General features: G+C 40.5%; 2 protein-coding genes across 4 annotated transcripts in view; one reads left to right on the forward strand and one right to left on the reverse strand.

Annotated features, from left to right (window-relative positions):
* The window catches only part of LOC116062897 (synaptic vesicle glycoprotein 2C-like), a 47,449-nt gene extending 40,499 nt beyond the window's left edge, over positions 1-6,950 (forward strand). The window contains exons 11-13 of the mRNA XM_031317674.2: positions 3,097-3,300; positions 3,436-3,595; positions 6,032-6,950. Of these exons, the coding sequence (XP_031173534.1) occupies positions 3,097-3,300; positions 3,436-3,595; positions 6,032-6,215 (548 nt within the window). The 3' untranslated portion in view covers positions 6,216-6,950. The remainder of the gene's footprint in view (positions 1-3,096; positions 3,301-3,435; positions 3,596-6,031) is intronic.
* On the reverse strand, positions 5,049-18,878 carry LOC116062898 (proteinase-activated receptor 3). 3 transcript variants are annotated; one of them, XR_004108134.2, is made up of 3 exons: positions 18,624-18,878; positions 15,675-16,830; positions 5,049-5,076 (listed from the first exon to the last, which is right to left on the reverse strand). XR_004108134.2 is itself a non-coding variant. In XM_031317675.2 (2 exons), the coding sequence occupies exons 1-2, from the start codon at positions 18,688-18,690 to the stop codon at positions 15,761-15,763; spliced, it is 1,137 nt and encodes a 378-aa protein (XP_031173535.1). In that variant the 5' UTR covers positions 18,691-18,878; the 3' UTR covers positions 15,087-15,760. The 3 variants fall into 3 exon arrangements, 1 of the variants encoding a protein (XP_031173535.1); XR_004108133.2 differs by lacking the exon at positions 5,049-5,076 and adding an exon at positions 6,001-6,012 and having other exon boundaries at positions 15,565-16,830; XM_031317675.2 differs by lacking the exon at positions 5,049-5,076 and having other exon boundaries at positions 15,087-16,830.

Genomic DNA, 18,878 nt, shown 5'->3' on the forward strand with positions numbered 1-18,878 from the left:
ACACATAAGTCTCACTCAGTCTCTCTGTGTCTTTCTGACATTCATTTTGGGTCTTAACGTCCAAGCTTCTGGGGAAGAAAGAATAGGTTTGACATGAATGGCTTTGCTTTATGCCACTAAATGACTGCTTAACCTCTCGGCCCCTGCACAGATTGCATTTCTGAACTCAGGCGACTGTAGTTAACAAAGACACTGAGCTGGGCTTGGCACTGAAAATGGCAATTTCTAACCACACAAACACTCCTGGAGGGATACTTTCTATGTTATCCTTTAGATGCTTGCAAAAATTCAAACAGTAACGAACTCAAACATTATTCTCTCTGCAGCTGAATTTTAAAATCCAAATGTGAGCTTTTTCTATTCACTTTATTTTGTTTTGATATGTTGGAACTGAGGCATTTAAAACATCAAATTGCATCTTAAATAAATTCAGGCTGTGTTCTGAAAGTGCAATCCAATCATTTTCGGGCGGGCAAAAACATAAGCAGGAAGAAAAGGAAAAGGCAAGGCAGACATTCCAAATGTTACGAGAGAACATGGAGCTGAATCAGACCTTGTGGGAGCACAGGGTGGAAAAATAGTTCCCTCAAGCACTCAGGAAAAGCGCTGAATATGGAAACAGTGAGGGCGCGTCAGGTTGCTGGTAATGCCCCATGGGAAATGAAGTCTCTTTGCCCCCAGCAATGTGTCTCTAGAGAGCAGCGGATAAAGAGAAACGAGGAGAGACAGAATGAGGAAGGGAGGGAGAAGTGCATCATGAGAGCAGAGGGCAGAGCAGGGAATGTTTTCTCTTCGCTGCAGCTGCCGAAGTTTATTAATACACCTTTAATATTTAGAGATAGAAGCCCACAGACATTATAGCCTATGCATACAGTTGGGAAGGGTTATGTTTTAAATAAAAAAAATACAAATATACTAGTGCAAGGTTTTATTTAAGCTATAAATACCTAGAATGCCTCATTGAGATTATATTGAGATATATATATTCACATTTTGTGAAAATACGCTTTTCTTGGGACGATGGACACCTAGACAGTAGTGTTTCTGGAAAACTGGAATAGTGACTAGGCGGCAGGTTTTCTGTGTCAATTCATTTGTGGTGCACCGTGTGAGCACAACATAAGCTAAAATATTAGACACAGAGCCTCCATGAAAGACATGGCAAAAGGATCAGCTAATCATTCAGAAATTAGCTTAGTTGATATTGGGCTTTAGTGTGTACCAAAATCATTTGACATGCAGTGAACCTGGGACATTTGGGCCCTCTGGGAGTCAGTGGCCCCGGGGCAGTTGGTTACCTAGCTTTGCACGTCAAAGATAACCTAGTCTATATCCCCTTCCGGGCTTGCTCTGTTGAGGCCGGGAATTACGTCTGTTACCTTCCGCTTTCTTTGTGTTGGAATTCTAAACTCCGGTGGATTTCTGAGGACTATGGTTAACTGCTCCTCAGATCTCTGCAAGAAAAATCCAGACAGCTAGCTAGACTATCTGTCCAATCTGAGTTTTCTGTTGCACGACTAAAATAACTTTTGAACGTACACACGTTCCACCAAAACAAGTTCCTTCCTGAGGCTATTTTGCAGAGGCACCGTGGCTCTGTGTAAAGTTTGACTGTGTTTTACTGTAGAGGATTCAACACCGGGTGTAGGGTGTAACAATCTGTAGCTGCCGTCGGAAAAACAACACAATCAATGATACTGGTAAACTACTGCCTCGTGGTGCATTTGAAGTTATTGTAAATGTCCTTTTGCCATCTGGTGGTTGTTTTTGTCGTTCAACAGCAATTTACTAGTGAAATAAGTTATTGTTATTGTTATACATTATTATTAAATCATTTAATTTTGACCATATGGCCTTAGCAATAAACAAGCCGTTCTTTAATGTCACCAACTGTTGTTTAGTACCCTTTTTTTTTTCTTTTCTTTTTTTACTTTCTTAAAAAGTATCGGTTCAGGCACCGTTAATTATGTATGCGATTAATTTCGATTAATTAATCACAGAGTATGTAATTAATTAGATTAAAATTTTTAATCGATTGACAGCCCTCCATCCATCCATCCATCCATCTTCTTATCCGGTCACGGGTCGCGGGGGTAGCAGCTCCAGCAGGGGACCCCAAACTTCCCTTTCCCGAGCCACATTAACCAGCTCCGACTGGGGGATCCCGAGGCGTTCCCAGGCCAGGTTGGAGATATAATCCCTCCACCTAGTCCTGGGTCTTCCCCGAGGCCTCCTCCCAGCTGGACGTGCCTGGAACACCTCCCTAGGGAGGCGCCCAGGGGGCATCCTTACCAGATGCCCAAACCACCTCAACTGGCTCCTTTCGACACGAAGGAGCAGCAGCTCTACTCTGAGCTCCTCACGGATGACTGAGCTTCTCACCCTATCTCTAAGGGAGACACCAGCCACCCTCCTGAGGAAACCCATTTCGGCTGCTTGTACCCTGGATCTCGTTCTTTCGGTCATGACCCAGCCTTCATGACCATAGGTGAGGGTAGGAACGAAAAACTGACCGGTAGATTGAGAGCTTTGCCTTCTGGCTCAGCTCTCTTTTCGTCACAACGGTGCGATAAATTGAGTGTAATACCGCACCCGCTGCGCCGATTCTCCGACCAATCTCCCGCTCCATTGTCCCCTCACTCGCGAACAAGATTGACAGCCCTAGTTTAAAGAAATGCCAATAAACCAGAGCACGTTTTTGTCCCATCCCGGAATGCTGTGTGGACTAGCCAGACCCTCCTCCACAGCGCTGTGGATGGTCTGGCAAAAGTGAGTCTAAAGATAACCTAACAGCAGTCTAATACCATCAATATAATGAATGAATGAATGAATGAATGAATGAATGAATGAACAAATAAAACCAAACTAAACACCAATAGAAAATTATAAATTAGATAAACACATCCAGATTTTAAAAGGGCCGCAGAAGACAGAGCAGTTTAGTTTCTCCAGCGATGATTTCAACTCACACGGAGAGACCAGTTTTGTTTTTCTCATTTTAAATCGCTGACTGCAGGAGATGGCAGGCAGATAAAAACCCTAATGCATTATTTAAACACAGTGTGAAAATTGGACGCTTGTCTCCTTCTTTTACAGATATTGACGACGCCAAACTAACAAATTCTAGAGTGATTAACAGCTCCTTCCACCACAACAAGACAGGCTGTCAGATGACATTTGACGATGATTACAGCGCCTACTGGGTCTATTTTGTCAACTTCCTGGGAACGCTGGCTGTGCTGCCCGGAAACATCGTCTCTGCCCTCCTAATGGACAAAATAGGACGTCTTAGCATGTTAGGTATGACATAAGATTCTCTACAAATAACAGCCTTTTCTCCTGTAAAATGGCTTCTGATGTTGGCCAGTGTAGCTGAAGTCAATTAGGTTATTTTGTACCTGAGATGTAAAAGATGTGTCTCGTTTTGTCCCGCAGGAGGCTCCATGGTGCTGTCAGGCATCAGCTGCTTCTTCCTCTGGTTTGGCACCAGCGAGTCGATGATGATCTTCATGCTCTGTCTCTACAACGGCCTCAGTATCTCTGCCTGGAACTCGCTGGATGTGGTCACCGCTGAGCTTTACCCAACAGACAGGAGGTGAGACGTAGATATATAGCATTATTACACTTCCCTTAAAGCTTTAGTGCGTAACTTTTTTTACATTGATGAACGTCCGTTTTATTCAAGCCATTGCCAAATGAGTTGCTACAAAGCTAATTAAGACTACCAGCTCCACACAACTCTCTCTGTATTTCTCAGTGTGGCTATGTTCAGAAGATTGTGTCGTCCGGCGACTTTCACGCGCAGAAAATCGAGTGAAGATAATGACCTCTTCCAGTCCATTATGTCTTTTTAATCCTCCGTGTCCTCCTTGGCTACTAAGGTGACGCGGTCACGGAAGGCTTGTATCATGTGGACGCTCCGACAGTGTTGTTGTCATTACTTAGAATTCCTCATGGGGAGACAGAAACTACGCACTACAGTATAGCTTTAATATATAGGCGAGAGTATCTGTGCTTCAACACTAAAATTCGGAATATCACAAGGGAAAAAAACGACAGCACACAGCACAGTAGAGGTGTGAATCTTCACTGCTCTCTCGATTCGGTTCGATTATGATTATCATGTCTTCAATTCGATTCAATATCTCGATGCATCACGATGCGTCAAATACATCTTTACTATTAAAGCCATATAGGATATTTAATTCATAGCTTTTCAAGCTTCAAAAACCAAACATTCTGCAGTGCTCTAATACTAAATAAATTAGATACATAAAACTGCAGCACTGAGCACATGGCACTTCCTGAATGTGCAAAACATAACAGAATATGTAAACAGAAAGGTTGTTAGGCATACATTAAATTGTAAACAGAAATAATCGATTATGGCCCGGCCGATTATCGATGCAGCATCGTCCATGTCCACGATTTGATCCATCGATTATTTGATTATTTTCAACACCTCGACAGCACAGTCAGGCTGCCTTTTTATATCATTTCCAGAGACAAAGCTCCCTGGGTTTGAACTCTTTTTTGATGCCATGCACTTCTGCTTTGATCTCTGATTGTCTGGAGGAAACCAAGACTCCACTGTGTTACAGTCACAGCTTCTAAACACGTCTGGTTATGTTAGGGCTGAAGTTCTCGATTATGGAAAAAAAATCCTAATCACAATTATTTTGGTCAATATTGAAATCAGAATGATTTACTACGATTCCTCATTGACTTTTGGAAACAGTTAAACAAATCAAGAGTGAAAACACCATGAACTGTGACATTTGCCTGTTTTCCCCATTCTTTTCCCATTCTTTCCACATTTTGAATTCCCCTTCAAAACACACACGTTTTTCTCGGTTACGTTGTTTTTGTGATCGTTAGGAGCCAAAATCGAAATTAAAATTTCAAATTCATAAGTCATTTCATTTCAATATCTCAAAAATGCTTAGTGATGAAACGTATAACTTCAGGTCATTCACATCCCCCATTTGACCCGTTTGACAGATTACTTTCGCCTGTTTACAATGTGGTATTAGTTGTTATCAGGGATTACATTCAGAAAAATTTGAATTGAATTGGTCATTTAATACATGACATAAGGGCGGCCTCTAGCTCTCCCAGTAAGAGCGTGCGCCCCATGTAGAGTCCTTAGCAGCGGCCTGGGTTCAAGTCTATTATATTAATATATATTCTTATATATATTCTTTCTTTGGCAAGAAGAGAATAAAACATGAAGAATATGTACTTTCAAAAACAATTTACCTTGTTTTTTCAGAAATAAAACACTGCAGCATTGCAGTGTTGTAGTACCAATTTTTGAAGTTCTCGCTCTCGGATGAAAAAGGAACTCGGGATTCTATTTCAAGACCGGTCAAGACCACAACTGCAGGGATTTCGCTAAATTGCCTGTGCATTATCTGATTTAGGTGTGTTAAAACTTGCAAATGCAACCAATAACTTGACTTATATCTAATTTTACATGTGTTACTGTAAACCTCCCTCTCCCTGCCTCCTTTACAAGACAATGAATGCAGGGAGACAGGAGAAGAAGCTCTGGCTGTCTAGTCTCGCTTTGCCAGGACTTAATTAAATATTGTACTTTTTACTCCACTGCAGTCATCTGACAGCTTTAGTTACTAGTTAACTTACAAATTAATTAAGTAATTAATGTTTCATAAAAACCTTAAACGGAGGAGATAACCGATCAAAACCCTTTACTACACCGGAGTTTAAAATTCCAACACAAAGAAAGCGAAAGGTAACGGACATCGGCGAAAAGACACGCATCCTGCCGAATTTTCATGCAGCACCGGAGCGATCCCGGAAGTGGAACATGGTGGATATAGACTACTGGCTGTCTAACACAAATCTGGTCTTGGTCTTGACTTGGTCTCAAACCCTGAAAGTCAATACACTCTGGTCTGGGTGATGACTTAGTCTCGGTTTAGGTGGTCCCAACTACAATACTGCAGCATAGTAACTTGATCAGGTCCTGACTCTCTCCTCTGTGTCTTCCTTGTCTCCTTGTTTTCAGGGGCACCGGCTTTGGCTTCTGTAACGCCATGTGTAAGCTGGCAGCGGTGCTGGGCAACCTGATCTTTGGCTCGCTGGTTGGCATCACCAAGGCCATCCCCATCCTGATGGCATCGACTGTGTTGGTTGGCGGCGGGCTGGTGGGGCTCCGACTGCCAGACACACGGGCCAATGTCCTCATGTAAAACTCGGCACAGAACAATGTGCTGTTTACCAGGTCTTCACTCAGTTTACTGAATAACCCATTCATTTACGGACCAGGATTTATTTGAATATCACTGAAACGAGCATTGCTGTCATCCTTCTCGTATTTATTATTTGATGAATAATGTTGACTGTGTTCTCAAACATGTAAAGGACACGTGATTGTTATTCTGTAATGTCTGAGTAGAATACCTGGTAAATAACAAAGCCTAATGAAATGCAGTTTGACTTAACAATGAGCTGTAGATATAAAGAGGCATACGTTAGACTTTTACCAAGTGTCAGTGGCTGGTTGCCAAAGCCCTGGGCATTCTTTCAGAAATTCAAAGGCTACTGTTCAGAAACAAGTGGAGATGAAACTCTGTATATCAGCAGCTCATTGGCTGTTTCACACATGCAATCCACAAATGCTCGTGTCAAAGCTGCAAAAGGCCTGGACTCCTGACAACCTTCTCCTTATGTATCCTACTCAATCTGGCTCAGATTAAAGGAATAGTTTGACATTTTGGGAACAACGCTTACTCAAAGCTAACACAAGCAGCTGCCTAGCTTAAAGTAATAACCTCGATGATTTTCATTTTACTCTCCTGTTGTCCTCGGGTCAAAGCTGAACCATTTTCAAAAAGTTTCTATATCAGAAAGTTGGGATTTTTTTCAACCAAAATTGTGGATGGTTCAATTCACAAATAAATAAATGATCAGTTCACTACTTTTATTGAATTTGGGTGTTTTATTCAATTTTAGAGCATTTAAAGAAAAACAATGATAAAGGAAAGCTTTTTTTCGTTGAAAAAAGCGTCAAAAATGTCGAAAAAAGTGACAAAAACATTGGCAAAAGCTTCAAAAACATCGGGGAAAGTGACAAAAGTGTGGAAAAAGACAACCAAAAAGTTGAAAAAAAGGTTTTCATTTTAAATTTTGACCCAGAAAAACAAAAAGTTGCATGGTCGACGGGAAGACAACATAAATGTATGTTAAGTCACTATCTCTTGCCGAATGAGCTAACACAATGTCTGTGGCAACATTATCGAGAAAAATCACAAGCGGCTCACAGTTAGTAACTGATTTTCATCACCTAGCAGTGGTTGGTCTACCAGAGAAGGTAGGCGGAGCTAACTCAACAGACTCGCTCTTCAACTCACTTGTGTGTGAAGCGGTGTACTGTTTTTTTTCCCCGGTCTCTCAATTAACCTTTGCCACCAAAGAGAACAACATAGAGATCTTCGAGATTGTAACTTTAAAGACTGAACGCAGGAGCAAACAGCTAGCCTGGCTCTGTCCAAAACTGCCTACCAGCACCTCTAAAGCTCATATTGTTAGTTTAAGCCTTTACAAAAAAAAAAAAATGTAAAAACAACAAGATGTGGTTTTAAAGGGGGCTTGGAGCCCGACTATTTCCTGGTCTGGTGCAGAGGCAGGCTAGCTTCTTTTACCTCTGCTTCCAGTCTGTATGCTATGCTATGCTAACTGGTACACACAGTACAGACATGAGTGGTGTAAATCTTCTCATCTAACTCTCAGCAAGAAAGCTAATAAGTGTGTAAAGTTTAACAAAATATCAAACTATTCCTTGAAGTACAAATCATTTTGTGATGGTCGTTTATGTGACTATGCTATATGTATTTATGTCATAAGTATTTATGTATGTTATTTATTGCTCCACCAGTGTGCTTTTTATATTTGAGGGCCAGAAATCGAAGGTGCTTTTTGACCTGCTCTGTTTCTAAAACCTGTGATCAGTATTTCACTAATGGTTGGCGACGTTCAAGCCTTTTGCTGCAATTTGCAAGAATGACAAGGCCATAAGTAGAAAAGAAAATCAATAACGATATAGTAGTTTTAGTCAAAGCCGGCAACTTCAGCAGCTACATTTCTAAAGTGAAAAGAAGTTTACATTTTCTGCTTTTTACAGTAAGAGACTTTTGAGATTGGAAACTTTTTTTGTCTGAATGCTTCCTCTCTCCCTCTCTCGTGTCTGTGTCGTGTTCGTCTCGTGGCGCCGAGCTCACTACGAAGGGCTTTGCTCTCCGTTGCAATCCCATTTTGTCAAGAATTTATATTCTGCTGTTATAATCTGCTCCTCTCCTTGTTTAGTTTTTTTGTCTCACTGGCTTGGTTTCCTCATGGTGTCTCTCATCCAGTCTTGTCCTCTTTGCTGTTTCTCTCCTCCTGCCTTGCTGCTGCTCCCTCCAAAACTCAAAGGCCTTTCTCAAATGTCGTGCCTCTCTCTCTCCATTGAGTCTGTCGCTCCTTCCAAACCTTGGAAGCCTTTGCTGCTCTGTCCTGCTTTTTTTGGTCTCCCATCTCTTGATACTGCTGTGTGTATGTCTGTGTATGAGTGTGTGTGTCCAGACAAACCTTTTTCAGATCCAGTGGCCATATCATACGTAGAAAATTAAGTTTTTTTTGTTTGTTTGGTGTTTTTGGAGGATTTGAACCACATGATAAAGTGAAATTAAAAGCCATGCTTAAAGAATCAGTTCACCCAAATTCCAAAGAAACATAATTACTAGCCATGCAGATAGTACATGTGGACCTCATGGGGACACCAAAGTCAGTAGGACTCATCCTCTGGGAAAAACATAAATGTCTGTAGAACATTTCACGGCAATCCATCCAGTATTTGTTGAGATATTTCACTCAAAACCAGAAATGTCAACCTCATGATGGCGCTAGAGGAAAAGTAAGGGGATCAACAAAGTTATTAGGATTCATCCTCTGGGGATCATGAATGTCTGTACAAAAATTCATGGCATTTCATCCAATAGTTGTTGGCCGACCAATCGACATTGAAGAAGGCGTAGACGTGTCTTTCTAGAAACAACTTCCGATAGATAGATAGATAGATAGATAGATAGATAGATAGATAGATAGATTTGAAACCTACATGACAGCCTGAACAATACAAACATATAAAATATTTAAAATGGTTGAGGATTAAAATACACAAAATACAAAAAAAGCTTTTGGGCTTATTTCCATTGTGTTCCTCTATTGCAGTAAATATAGACAGTGCAGGCAGTGCGGTTGCACAGGGGCCTGTAGAAGGCGGGCCCTCCAACAATGTGTTGGGTGCAGAACGGGCCCTTGCAAGTGATTTATTGTTTAAAGAATAACTTGTGTAAAATTAGAAACTATGCCATTTGCTATACAGTATATGCCTTAATTTTGCCTTTTAATAAGTGCATTTGTGAGGTTATTGCACGAAAAAAAATGCCTTTTGTTAAAGTCAGCGGCCATTTCAGCAACACGGTGAAACAGACAGCTCCTCTGCTCTCAGGCGCTGATGCTTATTATCACGTTTCAGCACTTTCTCTTTGACATCTCTACTTTCCCCAATACAATAGTAACTCATTAAGAAAAAAAGTCTGGAGTGCTCAGAAGTGATGAAGGTGCTCTTTGGAAGGGGAACACAAGTGTTCAAAAGAGAAAAAAAGGTACAAGGCACTCTTCAGGCAAACATTTTTAGAGCCTTTATTCAGGGTGCAGAAGGCCGTTTTGTGCCACTACGCGTGGGTTGCTGCCCATCTATATTTATTGTATTAAGATTTCTAGATGAAATGGTATTTAAATAAAGGCTTTTTAATTTTTTTGTGTGCCTTGGACCTTTTTTCTCTTTTGAACAATAGTAACTCATTCGACTTTAAAATCCCAAACTGCACTCGGGCCCTGCATAGTAGTGCGCACTGTTGTCGTAATCACCTTACGCCACCGCATCCGTAGAAAGTAGATCCAGTTCAAACTGTTAAGAATGAGGTCTGGGGAGTTGTTTCTGGTAGGACACATTGGTGCTGAAATTGAATTCATGTTGTTAACAAAACTCCATTCACCTTTTATTAAAATAAGGCGGAGGCAGACATCTTAGAGACGGATATCTGGGCAAATAAAACTACCTGCATGGCTGAATACTACTTGAGCTAAATAAGAAAATATGTTTTCTGTGATTTGGGTGAACTGACCCTTTAAAACCTTTAGTCAAAGGAACTCTTGCTGCTACGGTGTAAAAATGCATTAAGTAATTTGAAAAATTAAACCATGTAACATGTCATACTTGTGGGTTATTTAATCATACAAAAAAGTCAGATAACACAAAAGTACAGTATACGGTTTCATTATTTTTGATGATATTTAGTGTCAACGTGATGTTCTGTTGTCATATTTCTTACTCTGGAAAGTAACTTTGTGCTGTAAACAACATCTTACATGCAGCTATTTCTTTTCATTTCCTTTTTTCAACATCTGGTTTTCTGTCGTTTGATGCTTTATCTCCGCCCGTCTGCTCGTCCGCATCACCCCCCCCCCCCTCCACCCTGAACAAACTCACTGTTTCCAAAAAAGAAATCCTGCATGTTTGTTACTGAAGTCCTTCTGTTGTGTGTGCTTTTCCCATTTCGGTGTCTTCGCTGTTCCTCTGCGCAGGGGGACACAGATTCACGGGTCAAAGGTGAATGTATCATTCTCGTGCGTTGTCAGATATTTGTTGTGAACAGGTGTTCATTATACTGAGGTCTAGGTCGTTGTGAAAGGGCATGCTAGTGGTGAGATGACTGTACGTACTACACGATGTTATTCAGCAGGGGTGGTCAAATCTGCATTTGGGAAGCACGGTTTCCAGTTAGTTCATCATCATGAAGTCACAGAAGCACGAGTTGCCAGAGTTGTGACTTTTCAGATTTGAAAACTTCTGCTGTCAAACAATACGTGGATGGGGTGTGTAAAAACTATTACCTGTCATGGATATGATTTATTTTGATAAGAAAAGGCTCAAGTGAATGCAGTGTGAAGGTGGATTCCTCTGGTGTCTCCGTATTGAATAAAGAGTTTCATTTGAACAGCTGAGGGGCTTTTCTTCATTGTGTTCAAATATGGCTGCATTCAATTACACCAGCAGAGGGAACCATTTATTCTAAATTAACCAAGAGAGGCTCCTTTGAGTTACACAATACACAGGGACTGTTATGGAGCCTTGTTTTGTAGTTTACATTCACTTTCTGATTGCTCAAGTGTTCATGTTTGTTTTGAGGCCATCTGAGAGGAAATTGGTTAAAAAAAAAAGACAATGTTGTGCACATTCATGTAGTTGCTGGTGCAGGACAAAAAACTAAATGTTCAAATAACATTTAGAATTTTGCCTGAATCTGCACTATTAAATATTCACTGTCATGCGGACTTTACCTTATTTGAACATTTAAGAGGAAATGTCACAAAGATTTAAGATTTATTAGACATCAGTGGTGGTTCTGGCCCCTTTAAACTACAGGGGCCAAACTAGAGCCAGCTGGTATGGGGCCAGTTAATTTAAAGCGAGAATAATTTACTTTCACTGAACAGTGGCTACAAGTGGAGAGCTACAGTTTTATTGCCCATGAATCTAACCTCTAATGTGTGAGAGGAAGATTGGGTTATTTTGACTTTCAAAAGTCTCACTTTTAGTTTTTTTATAATTTAAATTTAAATCCCTCTCATAAACATCAACTTTCAACATTAAATTTCTACTTTGTTTGTCCCCGAAGGGCAATTGCTTTTGCAGCATGGAGCGCACCATTAAACAACCACGAAATAACGACTTAGCAGCATCAATGAACAAGCATAATCATCAATACGGCTATCCTTCCATCCCTCTACATAAAAGTATAAATCATTATAATGAAGATAAAAATACATCAACACAGTCGTCCAGCGGCAACTCCTTTGACCTGAGTTTAGGAAGGTAAATAACGCATTTAATTTGCAACTTATTTGAAAAATGAAGGCCATTTAAGGAACAACTTAAAAGGTGCAGTAAGTGATTCTGCACAAAGATGGTTGATATTTGAACTCAACTGCCAAAGATATACAACCCCCCCCCCCCTTTAGAAGCTTCGCCCCCCCAAATTCGGACAGATAACTACTGGCCGGCACATTCACATGCTGCCTCCCCCCCCCCCCATCATCAACTGACGACGCCTGTTGCCGATTGGCTAGAATAGTGTTTTGTGGCTGTTGCACTCCTTTCTGTTTGTTTTCCATTTAAACAGCCAGGGCTGTGTATTAACGCCAGATTTTCTTTCAGCGCACACAGAAATTAGAGAGCTAGATGACCGTGAAGAGACATACACTGAATTTGAAGTGTGTATTGGATTAACATCACTAACGTCCTCATCCACTGGACCATCTTCGACATCAAGCAATGCAAAGAACCAGAGAGAGTAAGATCAGACGGAAGCTGCAGAAACTTCACCTTCATCAACCTGAAGAGCAATTCACACTGAATCACGTTCACACTGAAACACACATTCACATTGAAACACATTTGCACTGAATCACGTTCACACTGAATCACGTTCACACTGAATCACGTTCACACTGAAACACACATTCACACTGAATCACGTTTACACTGAATCCCACGTTCACATTGAAACACGTTCGCGCTGAATCACGTTCGCGCTGAATCACGTTCGCGCTGAAACACGTTCACGCTGAATCACACGTTCACGCTGAAACACGTTTACACTGAAACACTAAGAGCTTAGCTGGTAGAAAAATTTTTCACTGTTTGAAGGTTGTGAGTTCAAATCCCTCTTGTGCATTTTGTGTTTTCTTTTTGTCAACCCTCAACATGCAGAGAAACCGTGACAAAGTCTTAATTCTTCTCTGTGAGACTCAGCTCACTTCACGGTCCTGAGAGCTAAGCTAGTAGAGAAATTCTTCCAAAGTCTGAAGGTCCAAATCCTTCTTGTACAGTTTGTGTTTTCCTTCTGTTACCCCTTAAAAACCCTTTAAACATGCAGATAATCCACAGCTTGAATAGGAAAGTTAGGATTGGCTCAAATTAAAAGTTACAAAAAAGTAAGTTTTTAAGAAGTTTTTAGGTTTAAAAAAAAAAAATTAATGGAGGAGATTAAGAGAGACCAATTAAAACCCTTTCATATACAGTATATCATACTGCATTTATTTATCTATCTATTAATTAACCCTAGACCTGCTGTGAACCTCATAAAATGTGGATCACCCCCTTAAATTTGCACCTTAATTGAAAAAGGAAGATAACCCAACACGGTAGAGAGTTCAGCTGGAAAAAAAACTGAACCAAAATCTGAGGGTTGTGAGATCTAATCTGTTGCTGTTTGTGTTTTTACTTTGTCAGCCCACAGAGCTGTCTCTTACTGTGAAAAGCCTCTGGTGGATTAGCCTGACTCCTCTGCAGCTCTGATACATGTCAGCTGGGATATGAGTCACTTCACAAGTCTTCACGAAACAGGCTGAAACTCCTTAGGCTCATTCAAGACCGGCTCATCACCTTTATGAATCTGAGGGTTGACAGAAGGAAAACAAAAACAAACTGCCAGAGAGAGATATTTGAACTCACAACATTCTGACAGTGAAACAGTTCCTCTACCAACTGACCTCTCAAGACACTGATAGGTGATCTTTTACTTTTTAGGTTTCAGGACGGGTGTAGTAAAGGGTTTTGATCGGTTATCTCCTCCGTTTAAGGTTTTTATGAAACATTCAAAACTATTTATTTACTAGTTATTTCTGCCTTTTGATTTGAACCAGTTTTATCTTTTCCATAAAGGGTTTTAATGGATTATCTGCATGATTTAGGTTTATTACAGTAAGCAGTCACAGAAGGAAAAAGTAACTGTACAGGACACGTTTGAACCCACAACCTTCTGACTATGGCCCAGTTTCCCTACTGGCTGAGCTATCTAGACTTAAAAAAAAAAAAAAGCTGATTATTACAGTCAAGAATCTGACTTTGTCAGTTGTCTACTATGAACGTGATTCAGTGGGAACATGATTCAGTGGGAACATGATTCAGTGTGAACATGATTCAGTGGGAATGTGATTCAGTGTAAACTTTGTTTCTCTTCAGGTTGATGAAGGTGAAGTTTCTGCATCTTCAGTCTTATCTTCTTACTCTCTCTGGTTCTACATGTTGCTTGCCGTTTAAGATGGTCCAGTGGTTAAGGACACCAACCCCACAATGTTGAGACACAGGTTCGAACCCCGCCTAAGGTATGCCACACAGGAGTCTTTGTGACAAATGTATGTATGTGGTTTCATTTGTGGGGTCAAACAGCAAAAACTAAAAATTTCAAACGCTGCGTTCACTAAAGCCCTTCGTCGAGATTCCGCGTTGATTTCAACTTGTGTATTTCCGAATTTACAACATCATCAAGGAGGAGGAAACAGCACAAGTAAGTTCAAGTGAGACGGGCATTCATTTTTCAATATTGTTTATGCTTTTTTTTTTTTTAGGCTTTGTGTTTTAGTGTGCAGGCTGTTCAACTGACCTTCACCTGCATATTGATATACAGTAAATCTGCCTAATTAAGGCTTTTAATGACTATCTGCATGCTCTCAGTAGCAAACTAATATTATCTACACTGTAATTTGTACCCTAAAGTACCTGAATTCTTCAATTAAGATGCAAATTTGATGTCAATTATTTTTTATGTGCACACTGCAATGGTAAATAAAATAGGATTTGCTCTCTAGGGTGCCCTTCCAATGGAGAAAACATTTTCCACTGAGTGTCACCAACACCAACACCTTAGTAGGGGTTCTGCTTGTATAAAAAGTGGTTGAAGACACGTATACATATTTAGATTTTAGCCACAGACTTTATATTTGTTTCCAGACAGATACAGTCACGTACAAATCACTTCCTCTTACTAATCTAAAAAAAAAAAACTTTTCCAGTTCTATAAAAGTGTGGGGTATGTCATACTACATCCTGTGCAGGCAGGGCAGAAAATAACAACTCCCTCACAGTGTAGCTGCATACCACAATATACAGTGATGCTTTTAAGTTATAGAAATTGTACAGTACATTAGGCTTGGCTGTATGAAGAGATTTTAACACATTTTGGCTTTAGCCATATTTAATACCAAATAGCCAAATAATCATTTAACATAACATAGCTAAGGCATAGTTTAGGTTTATAGCTCCATACAGAAATACAAAAAAGCCTGGAAGAATTATTTTCCAACGTCAGTCTGTTTCATGTTATTACTTTCAAGCATTAATGCTAAGGAAGACTTTCCTCCAAACTCTAAAGAATGAAAATATGAAAAGCAACATAGCACACAACATAACTGATGTTTAAAAACAAAAAAACTAAAACCATTAACTATCATGTGTATCATATATAAAATGCATACTTTCTTTTTCATTTTTACATACATTAACATTCAGTACAGAAAAATACTTCGCACATCACTAGTAGGCACCGTGATGGTTTAGTACCAAAACATTGCCTACTATTAAATTCATAACTTTTTGCAAGTTAGACAGTGTGTGTGAGTTTCTTTGCAACATACATAAACATTAACATTAACATGTTAACTATCTCTCCACTAGCTCCACTTGCAGAGAAGACATTTAGTGCAACAGGGAGTCTGTGTTTTACTTGTTTATCAGAAATGCCGTCAAGATCCTTTTGCTTTCTATTTGGATTCCAGCCACAGAGAAAATCTGCCTCCTCATCTGCTATGCAAATAAAATTCAAATGCAGTTTTTTCTGGTTGGTTTTTCTTAGACAGATAAACTCATGGATTTCCCCTTTTTAAAGGCCCTGAAGTGAAATGAAGAGCCTGCAGACTTGGACATGAGAAGAAACAGGAAGGGGTCCAGACAGGCATGGAGGCAGCACAAACACACCGCCACTTTAAAGTGCACGTACAAACTCTCCGTTCTATCCACAAACAGTTGCACATAATGGATGAAGTGCAGGACTCCAGCGGGGGCAAAACACACCAGGAAGATGACAAACACCAGCGAGCTGGCCTTGATGTACATCGCCCAGTCGTGGTGCGATTGCTTCAGCTCGTAGACGATTCGGGCGTAGCACACAACCGTGACCACCAGCGGCAGCAGGAGGCCGAAGACAGTCAGAAACAGGTTGTAGTAGAACAGGGAGATGTGGGACTTAAGAGGCAAGACGTCGTGGCAGGTGATGAGGTCCACCTCGGGGATCCAATAGCTCTGCTGGACCAGGAGCTCGGGGACGACGGCGGCACCAAACACCCCCCATACCACCACACTGACCCAGGTGGTGAACATCCTTTTGGGGAGACCTTTGTACATGAACGGATGCACCACAGCCAGGTAGCGCTTGATGCTGATGCAGGCCAGCGTCTGGGCCGAGCAGTAGAGGTTGCCATAGAAACAGGCCGTGACCACCCGGCAGGCAGCCTCTCCGAGCACCCAGTGGTTTCCATGGAAATGGTAGTGAGCCTTGAAGAAGAGGGATAGGAGGAGGAAGAGGTCGGAGACAGCCAGGCTGCAGTAGAGGATGGCAGAGGACACTTTTCTGATTTTAGAGGCCAGTGTACACAAGATGGCGATGTTGGCCGGGATCCCCACAGCAACGATCAACATGTAAATAACGGGGATGACCCGTGTGCTCAGGGCGCCACGGAGGAACCCGACTGTGATGTTGCTTAGAGACTGCAGAGCTGGATCGGACTGGGATGAAATGGGAGCTTGTGTCCCGTTTGGAACAGTAAAGGATTTGGTCTGAATAATTATCTCTCCTAACAATGTTCTGGGCACAGCAACCACAACCTCCGAGCTGTTGCTCTGCACTTTGCTTCCCCTTTTCTCTGTAACAAAAAACAAGAAGACATGAGTTAATAATAGTGTTAGGCTATTCATAAGATTCACTACACTCCAACATGTTTTAATCAAAATACATTTTAAATGTTTTGTGTCCAGTGGTGGAATACAACTAAGTACATTTACTCAAGTGCAATTTTGAGAACTCTACTAATTAACAGGGGCGAAGCAAGGGGGTGGCTTCTGGGGCTCCAGCCCCAAATGTTTTCTCAAAAGCCCCAAATCTTTTCAAGGTTTTAAAATAACTTTAACTCTCTGTCACTTCCTCTTTAGTCTCTCTGACTGGACGGCAAATCAGTGGAGCAAAAGTTCCATTACTGGGTAAATATGGCCTTCGTTTCAAGATTATTTGCAGTTTACGCCAAATTCCTACCCTACACATGTTACGTAACTGAAAAAATACTGACATCTTTTTTAGGTGCCAGGAGTGAAAATGAGTCATCCTCAACATTGGTTGTGTTCTGGTTTCAGAATGATGAAGACAGTTGGAGAACGATTGGATACAAAACAGGATTTCGGTTCTACAGGATGATTTTATTCCTTGTTGGCAACTATCATTTGTTTGCCAAATGATGTACAGATTTTTAAGGCATTCTATTATCAAATGGCTTGAAAAAAAAGTGCATATAGCTGCTGTAGATGGAGCATGGCCACGGAACCAGCTGTAATCTTTTATTACAAACCATCTTGTGTCATTATAACTGACACATATCTGTACATGTTGTTCATACACTGTAGCCATATTTATTCTGCTCTTATAACACTGCAACATATTATTGTCCTGCCTATGCACCTGTCTATACTTGAATATCACATTGCACTTTTCTGCTTTTTTGCACTTCTGGTTGGACGCAAACTGCATTTCGTTGTCTTTGTACTTGTACTCTGCACAATGACAATGAAGTTGAATCTAATCGAATCAAGTGGAACAGTGACGACAGTGCAAACAACGGCATGTTGTTCTTCCTGTGGGGGAAGAAGTATTCAGATAGTATCTACTTAAAGTATGAAAAGTAAAACTTCTGGTTTAATAATCCTTCTGCATTAATGTGCATGTTGCATTTTCCTGCTGTAGATGTTTAAGGTTGTGCTAACCATAACTCATTTATAGTCTGTTGGGTTTAATCTACACCGATGCATCATATTCTATGAGGTCATCTTATGTTTGTAGCGACGCTGTCCTGTGAGATCCACGTATTTCAGAAAAACAGCCCTGTTTTTAGCTTTGTGTCGATGCATTTTCCAGCAGATCCAAACGGCTTTTTAAAGACTTTATTTAGCTTAAGATAACAGGAGAATTTTCTCAACACATCAAGGAACACTTCATCCTTCAGTTTATCACAAACATTCAACATCAACACATCTGGAGATATGTGGTTTTCACTGGACAGAAAGGGGAGGAAAAACTGTGAAAAGTAAAGTGACTAAAGCTGTCAGGAAAAAAAATGAAGTGGAGTAGAAGTATGAAGTTGCATTAAACGGAAATACTCAAGTAAAATACTAGTACCTAAAATATGTACTTTATTACAGTACTTGAGTAAATGTACTTAGTTGTCGATTCCACATTTACTTAACCAAAGATCATTTATTTACTTCACTGAGAACGATCCCCAAATAATAAACAGTTGGCACATACAGTTACAGTTGTCATTATCACTGCAAGAATCCAAGACAAGTAAATCTTTCAGAATAAGTTGATTGTAAAGTGAAATATAATGCAAAATAGGAATGGTACAACAAAAGGCTTATTCTTAAACTATCTTTGATCAACATCTCTTACCTTTCTTTTGAAGAGTACCACTCAGACAGAGAACAAAAACGAGGAAGAAAAAAAGTACTTTCCCCATTTTCTTTTAATCATTGAACAGCTCTGGAAAAATCACTTCTCTCCGGTTGACTGTGTGCTCAGCTTCACATTTCGTCGCTGCTCGGTGTAACCTTTGTTTGCTGCTGCTCTGTTGGTGCACTCGAGTTACAACAACACCTCCCCAAGCCTAGTACGTAATATGGGGAATGTGGGTTGTCTTTGGTTTCT

This window comes from Sander lucioperca, chromosome 14 (genome assembly GCF_008315115.2).
Source record: "Sander lucioperca isolate FBNREF2018 chromosome 14, SLUC_FBN_1.2, whole genome shotgun sequence".
Lineage (NCBI taxonomy): Eukaryota > Metazoa > Chordata > Actinopteri > Perciformes > Percidae > Sander > Sander lucioperca.

Excerpts from the sequence above, each read along its gene's own strand:
- LOC116062898 (XM_031317675.2), bottom strand. The coding sequence starts at position 18,690 with ATGGGGAAAGTACTTTTTTTCTTCCTCGTTTTTGTTCTCTGTCTGAGT. Across the intron at positions 16,831-18,623 it reads TGGTACTCTTCAAAAGAAAG|AGAAAAGGGGAAGCAAAGTG; the intron begins GTAAGAGATGTT and ends TTTTTGTTACAG.